The sequence below is a fragment of the Neofelis nebulosa genome, chromosome 7 (genome assembly GCF_028018385.1).
Source record: "Neofelis nebulosa isolate mNeoNeb1 chromosome 7, mNeoNeb1.pri, whole genome shotgun sequence".
NCBI classification, from domain to species: domain Eukaryota; kingdom Metazoa; phylum Chordata; class Mammalia; order Carnivora; family Felidae; genus Neofelis; species Neofelis nebulosa.
The window spans coordinates 85,351,892-85,365,158 of record NC_080788.1 but is presented as its reverse complement, the minus strand read 5'-3'; the positions used below and the strand labels follow the sequence as shown (position 1 = coordinate 85,365,158).

Below are 13,267 nucleotides of genomic sequence, written 5' to 3'. Positions count from 1 at the left end.
TGGCTTGGTCGGTTAAGCGTCCGACTTCGGCTCAGGTCATGATCTCACAGTCCGTGAGTTCGAGCCTCGCGTCGGGCTCTGTGCTGACAGCTCAGAGCCTGGAGCCTGGTTCAGATTCTGTGTCTCCCTCTCTCTCTGCCCCTCCCCTGTTCATGCTCTGTCTCCCTCTGTCTCAAAAATAAATAAATGTTAAAAAAAAATTTTTTTTTAAAAGACAAAATCAATAAAAAAATGAAAATTATTAATGAGAACCAGACAGAAATTCTGTAGTTGAAAAGTGTAATAACTAAAATGAAAAATTCAGAAGAGGGACTCAACAAAAACTGACAGAAATGAAGGGAATAGACAACTCAACAATAACACCTGGAGACAACACCCCATTTTGAATAATGAATAGGACAATCAGGCAGATCAACAAGGAAATTGAAGACTTGAAAAACATTATGAAACAACCAGACCTAACATATCTAAAGAACACACCACCTAACAACAACAGAATATACATTTTTCTCAAGTATGTACAGAACATTCTCCACGACAGACCAGATGCTGATATCCATAAAACAAACTTCCATAGGTTTAAAAGGAGAGAAAGAATACAAGGTATGTTCTCCAACCACATGGGGGTGAAATTAGAAATCAAGAAAGAAAAAAGAATGTGAAAATTTAAGAAACATGGGGGAAATAGAGGCGCCTAGGTGACTCAGTGGGTTAAGCAACTGGCTCTTGATTTCAGCTCAGGTCATGACCTCATGGTCAGTGGATTCGAGCTCCGCAATCAGCTAATGGCACAGAGCATGCTTCAGATTCTCCGCCTCCCTCTCTCCCTCTAACCCTCCTGCAAGCTTTCTCTTTCTCTCTCTCTCTGTCTCCCCCCTCTCAAAAATAAATAAACTTAAAAAAAAAAAAAGTAGTTAAAAAAAAAAGAAATATGTGGGAAATAAATAACATATTCTTAAAAAACCAATAGGTCAAAGAGAAAATACTTTGAGATGAATGAAAATGAAGATGTAACACACAAAATTTATGAGATGTAATTAAAACAGTTCTAAAAGGGAATTTCAGGGGCGCCTGGGTGGCGCAGTCGGTTAAGCGTCCGACTTCAGCCAGGTCACGATCTCGCGGTCCGTGAGTTCGAGCCCCGCGTCAGGCTCTGGGCTGATGGCTCGGAGCCTGGAGCCTGTTTCCGATTCTGTGTCTCCCTCTCTCTCTGCCCCTCCCCCGTTCATGCTCTGTCTCTCTCTGTCCCAAAAATAAATAAAAAACGTTGAAAAAAAAATTTAAAAAAAAAAAAAAAAAAAAATAAAAGGGAATTTCAGGGGCGCCTGGGTGGTTTAGTCAGTTGGATGACCAACTCTTGATTTTGGCTCAGGTCATGATCCCAGGGTCATGCGGTTGAGCCCCGTGTCAGGCGCCAGGCTGAGCATGGAGCCTACTTGAGATTCTGTCTCTCTCTCCCTCTGCCCTTCTCCCCTGCTCACACATTCTCTCCAAAATAATTTTTTTTAGAAAGGGAAGTTCATAGCTAATTAAGAAAGAAGATAACCTAACCTTCCACCTCAAGACACTGGAAAAAGTAGGGCAAACTAGACCTACAGCAAGCAGATGGAAGGAAATAATAAAGACCAGAGTGAAAACTAATGAAATGGAGAAAAAAAATAAAAGAGAAAATCAATGAAACCAAATGCTCATTCTTGGAAAAGATCAACAAAATTGATCAATCTTTTGCTAGACTGACCAAGAAAAAGGAAGACCCAAATTACTAGAATCAGAAATGAAAAAAACAGAAAAAACTATAAAGGAATACTGTGAACAACTGCATGACAACAAATTAGATAACTTACCTATAAGAAATAAACAGAACTGCCACAATGGACTTAAAAAGAAAGAAGACAATTTTGTAATAATAATTAAAAAAAACTATACACAGGGTGCCCCAGGTGGCTTAGTCGGTTAAGCGACCAACTCTTAATTTTGGCTCAGGTCATGACTCCACAGTTCATGGGATCAAGCCCCAAGTCATCCTCTGCACTGTCAGTGGAGCTGCTTGGAATTCCCTTCCCCTCCTCTCTGCCACTCTCCCACTCTCCCACTTGCACTCTTTCCCTCTCTCAAAATAAATAAACTTTAAAAAAAACAAAAACAAAAACAAAAAAACCAGACACAATGAAAAGCCTAGGCAGCTTCACAGGCAAAGTCTACCAAACATTTAAATAAGAATTAATACCAACTCTGGGGGCACCTGGGTGGCTCAGTCAGTTAAGCATCAGACTCGATTTCAGTTCAGGTCATGATCTCACAGTTCATGAGATCGAGCCCCACATCAGGTTCTGCACTGACAGCACAGAGTCTGCTTGGGATTCTCTCTCTCCCTCTCTCCCTGTCCCTTCCCTGCTTTCTCTCAAAATAAATAAATAAACTTAAAAAAAAATAAAAGAATACCAATTCTTACAAACTCTTCCCCCCTACTCCCCCTCCAAAAAACCAGGAGTGGCAACAGTTCCCAATTCATTTTAGGAGGCCAGTATTACTCTGGTACTAAAACCAGACAAAGACCTTACAAGAAAATTACAGACCTGTATTTTCTATGAATATGGGTGCAAAAATTCACAGTAATTACCAGCAAACCAAATCAGGAACATATAAAAATAATTATATACAATGATCAAGTGGGTTTTATCCTAAGAATGTAAGGCTTGTTTAGCATCCAAAAAATCAATTAATGTCACTATACCAATAGAATAAAGAACAAAAATCTCAAAACCATCCCAATTGATGCAGAAAAAGCATTTTACAAAATTTAAGGCTGCATGATGATTTAAAAAAAAAAAAAAAGCCTAAGAATAGAGGGAAGTTCTTCAAACTGATAAAGGGAATCTACAGAACACTCATGGCTACATCATATTTAACCGTAAAAGATGGAACAGTTTCGCGCAAGATTTAGAACAAGATGAGAATGGCCACTTCTCAGCACTTCTATTCAACATTGTAATGCAGGTTCTAGCTAGGGTAATTAGGCAAGAACATCAAATAAAAAGCATCCAGATTGGAAGAAAAGAAAACTGTAAGAAAACAATTCCACTTACAGTAGCATCAAAAAAAAAAAAAAAAAACAAAAAAACAAAAAAACCTTAGAAATAAATTTAAGAATGAAGTATAAAACTTATACTCTGAAAATTACAAAACAGTATAGAAAAAAATTAAGGGAGATCTAAAGAAGTTAAAGATTCATGAATCAAAAGTCTTAAGACATCAATGCTCTAAAATTTATCTATAGATTCAACATAATCCCTAGCTAACTTCTTTGCAGAAACTGACAAGCTGATTCTAAAATTCATATGGAATTGAAAGGGGCCCAGAATAGTCAAAACAATCTTGGGAGAAAAAGGACAAAGTAGAAAGTCTCAATGCCTTCAACTTCAAAATTTGCTATAAGGCAACAGTAACCCAGACAGTGTGGTACTGGCACAAGGAAAGACATATATACATATATCAGTGGAGAAGAACTGAGGGTCTAGAAATAAAACCACATTCTACGATCAAATTTGACAAGAATACTAAGATCATACAATGAGAAAAGAATGAGAAAAATGGAAAACCACATGCAAAATAATGAAGTTAGACCCTTACCTCAAACCATATACAAAAATTAACTCAAAATAGATCAAAGACCTGGAGCACCTCAGTGGCTCAGTTGATTAAGTGTCCAACTCTTGATCTTGGCTCAGGTCATAATCTCATGGTTTGCTTTGTAAGTTTGAGCTCCATGCTGACAACACGGAACCTGCTTGAGATCCTCTCTCTGTCTCTCTGCCCCTTCCCTGTTTGTGCACTTCCTTTCAAAAATAAATAAAACATTTAAATAAATAAATAAATAAATAAATAAATGCCAGGTCACTGTAACTTTATATCAGTGAATTGTATGCCAAGTGAACTGTATTTCAATAAAGCTTTTATTTCCTTTTTTTTTTTTTTTTTTTAGAGAGAGAGAGAGAGAGAGTAAGGGTTGAGGGGCAGAGGGAGAGAAAGTGAGAGAGAGGAGAGAGAGAGGGAGGGAGGGAGGGAGGGAGAGATCTTAAGCAGGCTCCACGCTCAGTGTGGAGCCCAATGTGGGGCTTGATCCCATGACCACAGGATTATGATCTGAGCTGAAATCAAGAGCTGGACACTCAACTGACTGTGCCACACAGGCACACTTCAATAAAGCTTTTTTAAAAAAGAGTTAATCTTTAGGAAAGTAGTAAGAATGCATTCGTTTCTACGCAATGCTTTTATTATCAGTTTCTTTGTAAGTAGAGAGCAACTTTTGAGACAATGACTTTTAAGGGGAACCTGGGCAGCTCAGTCAGCTAAGTGACCAACTCTTGATTTCAGCTCAGGTCATTATCTCACCGTCTGTGAGCCCCACGTCGGGCACCATGCTGACAGCACGGAACCTGCTTTAGATTCTCTCTCCCCTTCCCTCTGCTCCTTACCCACTCATGCTCTCTCTCTCTCAAAATAAATAAACATAAAAATTAAATTAAATTAAATTCATACATATATACACAATGTATATAAATAAGAATCCCTTCAAATTAATTTATTTTTTTTTAATTTTTTTTTTAAACATTTATTTATTTTTGAGACAGAGAGAGACAGAGCATGAATGGGGGAGGGGCAGAGAGAGAAGGAGACACAGAATCAGAAGCAGGCTCCAGGCTCTGAGCCATCAGCCCGGAGCCTGACGCAGGGCTCGAACTCACGGACCGCGAGACCGTGACCTGAGCCGAAGTTGGACGCTTAACTGACTGAGCCACCCAGGCACCCCACCCCTTCAAATTAATTTAAATGACAAAAAAACACTTATTCCAACAATTCTCCCATTGCATGAAACACCTCTGCAATGTTTTGCATGCATTTGGAAATGCCATCAGAGTATACTGCACGGTCCTTTGAATATATTCTATAGTAGAGACTCTGGATCTGATGTTTTTTTAACAACCAAAATTTATGAAGAGTGGAATCTAATAAAAAACTAGTAATAACATTTTTAAAATCAAATACAAATTAATAATTCTCTATCTTGCTATCCTGGTTTATTTTCTTTATAGCAATTTTCAGTCTAATAATTATAGTATGTATTTATTATCTGTCTGCCCACTAGCATGTAATAGAAATTTATGTACCCATTGCTGTATCAACAGTGCCTGAAAGAGAACCCATTAGAAAGTCAGTAAATATTGATCAACTAAACTCTCAAAAACCTACTTAGAAGGACAACACTCTTTTTTAAGAATGTACAGCTAGTCCTATAATTTTATAGTACATCATGTATAATTTAGAAATTCTTAAATTTAGCTGATAAGGCACATAAAATTAAGAACTATTCACTCCCATGTTCTTTTCTTTTTAATTTTTTTTTAATGTTTATTTATTTTTGAGAGAGAGAGAGAGAGAGAGAGCATAAGCTGGAAAGGGGCAGAAAGAGAGGAAGACACAGAATCCAAAGCAGGCTCCAGACGCTGAGCTATCAGCACAGAGCCTGCCATAGGCTTGAACCCACGAACCATGAGATCATGACCTGAGCCGAAGTCGGATGCTTAACCAACTGAGCCACCCAGGCATCCCTGTACACTCCCATCTTCTACTTAAACTTTGAGGCAATATAAAAAAGAACTGACAAATCCTAAGTTTTAGGTGGAAACTATTATAGTCCTTAATTCAAAGGGACTGGAATTCAAACACTCTTTAGTAAGATAACTCTTAAAGAAACCTAGCCACACTGACAAAGAATTCTGACACTCAAACGATTTCAGACTAATGAAATGCAGGAAATATTTCCATCCATATTTGTAAAAATACTATTTTCTACCAAAATCATAATGTATAATTTGATAATCAATATATAGTTAATTTAAACCTCAAAAGGCCCCTTCCATTCAATGTTTAAGGGGAAACAAATCAATTTTAAAAACCACTGACAGAAGTATCAAACTTACCGGGTCAACAGTAGGCAAAACGTCTTTCTTCTCCAGGCCATCAACTTCATCTTCATCTGTGCTGTATTCTTCCATTGTTTCACCACTCACAAAGTGGATGACTCTCCTCGGGACTTTCTTCTTTTTTCCTATGACTCCGAGTTCTACATTTTCAAAGCCTCTTTCACTATTCATCTAATGTCAATAATAAGATAATGAGTTTCAAGTGAGGTTAATCTTTCAAATGGCAAAAAGATTCTTAGTTGCTGTATTGTAGGGAATTAAGAAACATAAACCAGGGGCGCCTGGGTGGCGCAGTCGGTTAAGCGTCCGACTTCAGCCAGGTCACGATCTCGCGGTCCGTGAGTTCGAGCCCCGCGTCAGGCTCTGGGCTGATGGCTCGGAGCCTGGAGCCTGTTTCCGATTCTGTGTCTCCCTCTCTCTCTGCCCCTCCCCCGTTCATGCTCTGTCTCTCTCTGTCCCAAAAATAAAAAAATAAAAAAAAAAAAAAGTTGAAAAAAAAAAGAAACATAAACCAATCCTTAAATGTTTTTTTAAAAGAGGTCACATACACACAAGAGTGTCAGCATAAATGTGGAGTTTAATGAATAATAAAGCAAACACATGCACACTCACTACTGAGGGTAAAAAATAGAACTTAACCAATAAACGTTCTTGAAGTCAACAGCTAAGAAATCAAGCACTGCACTTCAAGTCGTAGCAATTCCAATGCTATATAATATGTGAAGATACTCTGGACTTCACTCATTTAAAGAATAATGCTAATTATGGATTAATGTACAATATCAAAGGAAAATCATATAGATGCACATATACATACAGTAGAGACATAAAACAAAATAACAGTTCATGGCAGAGAATTCTACATCTCTGGATTTGGACTTAGCTATGTGTGGGCAAAACAAAACTAGTATAACTTTTTTAAAAAATTTTTTTTTCAACGTTTTTTATTTATTTTTGGGACAGAGAGAGACAGAGCATGAACGGGGGAGGGGCAGAGAGAGAGGGAGACACAGAATCGGAAACAGGCTCCAGGCTCTGAGCCATCAGCCCAGAGCCTGACGCGGGGCTCGAACTCACGGACCGCGAGATCGTGACCTGGCTGAAGTCGGCCGCTTAACTGAATGCGCCACCCAGGCGCCCCAAAAACTAGTATAACTTAACTCTGTATCTCTCCTTTACCCAAAAGTTCCTAATTAGAATGCTTTTTAACGCCAACTGGTACCAAAAGTGAGCAAAACTATATAGGGAAGGGTAGACCCTGGGTTGAAAGCATCCCCCATGAAGACATTCAAACCGAAAAAAAATTTTAAACTGTGCAGTCCAAATAAAACTCATTTGTAAACCAAATCTGGAAAACAGGCCATAAGTGTTCTATCTCTAAATTTCCATATTTCTTAGTCAATAATGTATAGATGACAACAGTTTTCCTGATAGTAAAAGGATTTTACAAATTTCAGTATAACAGTGTGTATGGAATTCTCATTACACTCAAATTTCATTCCAGGGAAATACTAATTTTACCTCACATATATAGCCATGTTCCAAACTCAGAGTAAATGCACATTGTGGGAGAGGACAAGGTTTTTCACTGTCATCTTGCCTCAAGTTTAAACTCCTAAGAAAGGCTTTATTTCATCTCCTTACTAGAATATTTCAAAAAGGCCAGTGCAATTGTGAAGAAAAATCTGGCAAGTGGTTACTCCTAGGGACAGGTACTAAGACAGGGGCAGAGGTTGAGGCAAGGGAGTAGTCAAGGGGGCCTGTTATTCTTTTTTTGTATTTTGTTGTTTTCTTTGTTTTGTGATGAGAATATGTTCATGTATTACTGATATAATTTTATGACTAAACAAACAAAATGATATAGGACTACAGGACTGCCACGATTAGAGTCCACATTGGTGGGATTCTGTAGAATAGTCCAGAGTTCAAAAATTTCATCCTCTATAAGGAGTCTTACACTTGTATATACGACCAAACAATTTAAAACCATGAATGTTGTTCAACCAACAGGAAAATTCTTTGAACTGCAGTTGCAGAGATGGGATTATACTGATAAAAATAGTGGACTAGAACTGCCCAGTTATACAAATATAAGTAACTTTACTTTTGCATTATTTTCTCTAATCCTCTAAGTGCCTTCTTCGAAAAAATATATGGCCTCTCTGTTCTTCACTTCCCAAAGGTAAGTTTAGTCATTAGCCAGGATCTGAATCCAGCTATAACCAACTCAAAGAACACATACATTGCTCCAAGACACACGAAGACATCACTGACAGCATCTACAACTCCTGTACAGTGAACTGAGATCATGAAAATCTTGAGAGCAGGGGCTATCTTTGGATTAACCTGAAAAAACAAAAGCCACAATTCTCCCTACCCTGTCTTGAAGGTTCAAACAAATCCTGGACCTTAATAAAGGAAGACCAGCCCATTTATTATGTCCACAAACAAAATGGACAACAAATAGTCCACCAGGTTTACCTGGTCCCTAGGCACAGTGAGCCATTCCTACTCAATTTCATTTTTCCTCTTGAAATAAGATTTGGTTTATAGGTGTTCTGATGTCAATATTTCCTTCCGAACCATTACTCAGCTCTGCGGATCCCTTCACAAGCAAGGGAAAGTCAGAGGAGTTGGGTTACATCTCCAGTCATCACACTATCTGGATGGATCTGATGCCAAAGCAACAGTCCCTGTCGGTAGACAGAGCTGAGACCTTTCACAGCACATCACCATGTCCCATTCCACCCCCATTAGAGCAGAAGCAGCTTCTCACTGCTCCCTCTGGTAATTTCTCATCGGCTTAATTTTTCCTTTCTTAGATAAAGGCAAAGGAGAAGGCATATCTCTCATTGGCTCAACTACTTTACCTTCCTTCCTTGGACAACTTGAATACATCAAAACATTCTGGCTGGTTCATAACAATTAGTATAAACTTAGCTACTATCTCCATTAGCTGTGACTCTTGGCAATATTCCTTCCAAAAGATTTTTTAAAACCTGCAAAGGTGAAGGCTGAAACATGATTCCTATTTTTCATTCCAACACCGATTAAGTTTAAACAAAACTTTGAGTAATATTCTCTACACACAATATAGAATTAAAAATGGCATTTTATTTGCTCTAGTAACATTTCATATAAAGATTTTTATTAAAGAGACTTTTATCTAATGGCTTCCTTTTAAAAATTTAATATTAATTTTTGATACAATAAAACCCAAGTTTTAGGTTTATCTTCTTAAACAGGAATAAGCAAACCTTTTCTGTAAAGGTCAGATGGTAAATATTTTAGGTTCTGCAGGCCATATAGCTTCTATCACAGCTACTCAACTCTGTGAAAGCAGCCATGGACAATACATAATAAATGGGTACAGCTGTGTTCCAAAAAAACTTTATATAGTGGCTAGTGGGAATCTGGCCCATAGGCTATAGTTCGGTCAACCCATCATCTTAAGGAACGAGAGTGGCAAGTAAAAAAACCTGTGAAAGACAGTTTATGACATGTGATTCCAACCTCTAGGGAAAAAGAAAGGGGGAACAGTGAAGGGAGGCATTGATGAGTAAAACCAACCAGAAAATGAAAATAGTCTGGTGCAAAATTCCCAACAATTATAAATGAAAGTTATTCTCTGAATTTTGCAAATGTTTCTTTTTTACTGATAAACAATAAACCTCTTAGTAAGAAAAATTTCACAGTCCATAATACAAATTCCATTTTAACAAATTCCAAAGATCCGAAAAAAGAGGTTCCTAACATCAGGAAATTAATAGATGCATTGTCAATTCACATTTTATAGTTAACCAGACTAGACTGTAAATTTACTTATCTAGTTCCTCGGGGCCTGATTTTAACGGCAATTTTCTTTTTATACAGTCTCATAGCACCAAGAACTTCTTTAAAACATGTACTGCACATCATGGAATTTATTCTGTGTCACCGTCCCCAACTAGGTAGCAACATGGAAGTAGGCACAGTGTGTATCCTTCACTAGATAGTTCCTAGCACATCATAAGTTCTTGGTATCAGAGGTGCTACATAAATGAATGTGTAGCACTAAAATTTTCACTCCTTTAATAATACTGAGGCTCAGATTTTGGTTAAAAGTCTAGTCAAAGAACCTGCCTGATAGGATATCACAACAGGTACTGAATGGCCTGATTTGAGGTGAAATTCTAAACACAGAGCCAAGCTCCTATTTCTTACTCCTTTCCCTACACTGCATTTAGAATTTCTCAGTTCAGACAACTGATCAAGGACAGGAGGCTCTCCTTCCACCCAAGTCCCCACTTGGGCCTCTTTGCTCTAAATATGCTCAAAGGCATAGATCTGGGGTTCCCAGAGATGTTTCTGTTTCAGGAATGTGAATGAGAGAGCAAAAAAGGGAAAGTCAGAAAACAGTTTGTATAGTATGAACCTATTTATGTTTAATGCAGAAGAGACTATATATGCATAGGAAATCTCGGAATGATCACAACAGAAACTTACTTTTGGTGAAAGTGAATGTGAGATACTGGCGATGGGGGTATTCTTATGACTTCCTACTTTTTGTTCAACAGCCTCCTTTACTGTTTAGATATTTATTATGTTTCAACCAGGAATCTGAAAATAATATAATATCACTACACCAAAAAACAAAGAGCCTCTCTTCAAACAATATTTAGCTGATAAATCAATACAGGTATGTTTACTTTGCTATTAGAGTGATTCAAAGCTTGAAGCAGTGATGAAAACAATGATAACAACAGAAGGAAAAACCAAATGAAAATATATCGAACACTACAGACTTAAAGGTCCAGTTCACATGTACCTGTCAGCAACAGGTCTCTAGTGAAAATGAAAAGAGGCGCCCTAATCAATTAGTGTTGCCCCTGAATTCCTTCTTGCTGATGACTTTTCTCCTTCTCAAGTAGGAGAAAAACAAGAAATTCCATATAAAAACTAGTATGGAGAAAAGTTTTTGTTCATGCAAACTACGTTCTATACTACAAGAAGCTACACTCGCATTCACGCACTATTGCCTAGGAAACTGTAGTTTGGGGGAAATGTCTTACTAACATTCAGGTGGTGGTTAGTCTCAAAACTGAAGCTACCCAAAAAGCTTCATTTCCATTGAAGGTGGAAAGATTTCTACATAGGAGCAACTCGAGGTTCTTAATGGCCCACACTGTACTAATAAGCTAGTTTCAGGTGAAACAATTTCTTCATTAGTTTTACTTGGCCAAAGTTCCTAAACTATTACTTTATTTATTTATTTATTTTAATTTTTTTTTTTAACGTTTATTTATTTTTGAGACAGAGAGAGACAGAGCATGAACAGGGGAGGAGCAGAGAGAGAGGGAGACACAGAATCCGAAACAGGCTCCAGGCTCCGAGCTGTCAGCACAGAGCCGGACGCGGGGCTCGAACTCACGGACCGCGAGATCATGACCTGAGCCGAAGTCAGACGCTTAACCGACCGAGCCACCCAGGCGCCCCTTACTTTATTTTTTTTTTAATAAAGGGACACTTTATTATTTTTCTTAAAGTAGGCTCCACACCCAAAGTGGGGCTTGAACTCACCATCTTGAGATGGAGTTGGATGCTCCACCAGCTGAGCCAGTTAGGCTCCCCTAAACTACTACTTTAAACTATCAAACTGAAAACAAAACAAACCTCCAGACCTTACCTCTCTAAACTTCTGCTGTCCAACACAGTAACCACTAGCCACATGTGGCTAATGCTCCCTTAAAATGAGGATAGCCCAAACTTAGACGTGCAGTAGGTCTAAAACACACGCAGGATTCCTAAGCCTTGTACCAAAAAGAACGTAAAATATCTCGTTAACTTTCACATTAATTACATATTTAAGTTTTTTGTTAAATTAGGTTAATAAAATATTAATAATACACAATTAAAAATTAAAATTTCTTTTTACTTTTTAAGTAATGACTACTAGAAAATGTGGCTCCCATTATGCTTCTATTGGGCAGCTCCGAGCCTTAGTTACCCCGCGAGTGAAATGGGGATAACGCCCACATCATGCAGAAGTTATCAGGATTAAGTGAAAGAAAGCCTGTAAACGCTCAGCACATAGTTGCTATTAGCTAACCAAAGGACAACAAGACAACTCAGGCGCTTGCACAAGGAGAGGCAGAGAAGTGTCTGAAGCCGCCGTCACCTGGCTTCCAGCTACTCTAAGGACAGCCTTTCGGAGCCACGCCTTCGTTCCTCGCTCGCAGACCCCAAGCAGGAATAGCACCCCCGGGAGCCCCCCACAGTCCGCAGAGCTGCCAGCGGAAAGGGTTGGTGAGGGACGCCCTGCTGTGGCGAGGCGTTCGCCCCTTGCCCCAAGCCGGTGCCTTTGGGCAGAGGCGAGGATACCGTGAGGACGAACCCCGAAACGCACCTCCGGCGGGCGGCCTGCTCGGAGGAACACAACACCGGGCAGGCCAAAAAGGGCAGCCGGCGGACGAGGGCTGTCTCCTCTCGGCTAGTCTCTCCTAGCCCCAGCCTCCGCGCCGCCACCTCCCTCGCCGGCCCCACCTACCTGCCGAGTCGATTCCCTGAACGTCGCGGCGGCCGCAGCTCCAGAGGCTCCTACTGCTTCTCCCTCCGCACGGCTCAGAGGCTCCGGGTCCATCGTTGTCACCCTTACAGGGCTGCTGGCGCTGGCAAGATAGAACGTAATGGCCGATAAGCCCATTTCCATTCTCCGCCTCCCCACCCAGGCGCGGACCGAGCCGGCCGTCACGAACTGGCACTCACCGGCAGCGCCCACCTCGCGCCGCGCCCGGCCACGCCAAGGCAGGAGGAGTGGGGCTGCCTTGATGGGTGGGACCCGCCTGAGGGGCGGGGCCGGCCGGCGCCTCGCCCCCGACTCCGGCTTCGCAGACCGCGGCCTGGGCGACTCAGCGACCAGCTCGCGTGGGGCGGAGCGAGGAGGGCCGCCAGCAGCACCGCTTCCGGCCCAGCCCACGTCCGCAGCTCTCGGAGCCGCCGCCTGGCACCACCGGTGACGTCATGCCTCGTACCTGCACCTGGAGCTTGGCCTTGGGGATCCCGGGGCAGCCATGCAGCAGCTGCGTTTTGGGCAGTCACCCTCCCAGATCTTGGTTTCTGCACTTGTAAAACCAAACAGCCTTGTAGTATGCTTCAAAGGTTTGTCAAATAGATTTTAAGATGTACGGCTCATGCTGCATATTCCATTCCTAACATGGATGACAGTCTAGCCAAAATACCCGTAAAATAAGAGACTGAAAGGTAAATTTTGTTTACACTTCTCTGAAATACTTAAGTATAACTAG

The 13,267-nt window shown here is 40.3% G+C and overlaps 1 protein-coding gene across 3 annotated transcripts in view; it reads right to left on the bottom strand.

Annotated features, from left to right (window-relative positions):
- SRP54 (signal recognition particle 54) overlaps positions 1-13,267 on the bottom strand; it is a 71,182-nt gene that overhangs the window by 10,883 nt on the left and 47,032 nt on the right. Inside the window, exons 1-3 of one of the 3 annotated variants that reach the window (XM_058738808.1) lie at positions 12,729-12,863; positions 12,511-12,631; positions 5,982-6,155 (exon numbers count right to left, since the gene is read on the bottom strand). The exons of 1 other annotated variant lie outside the window; for it this stretch is intronic. In XM_058738808.1, the coding sequence (XP_058594791.1) occupies positions 5,982-6,155; positions 12,511-12,603 (267 nt within the window). In that variant the 5' untranslated portion in view covers positions 12,604-12,631; positions 12,729-12,863. One more of the 3 variants, XM_058738807.1, reaches the window with a different exon arrangement.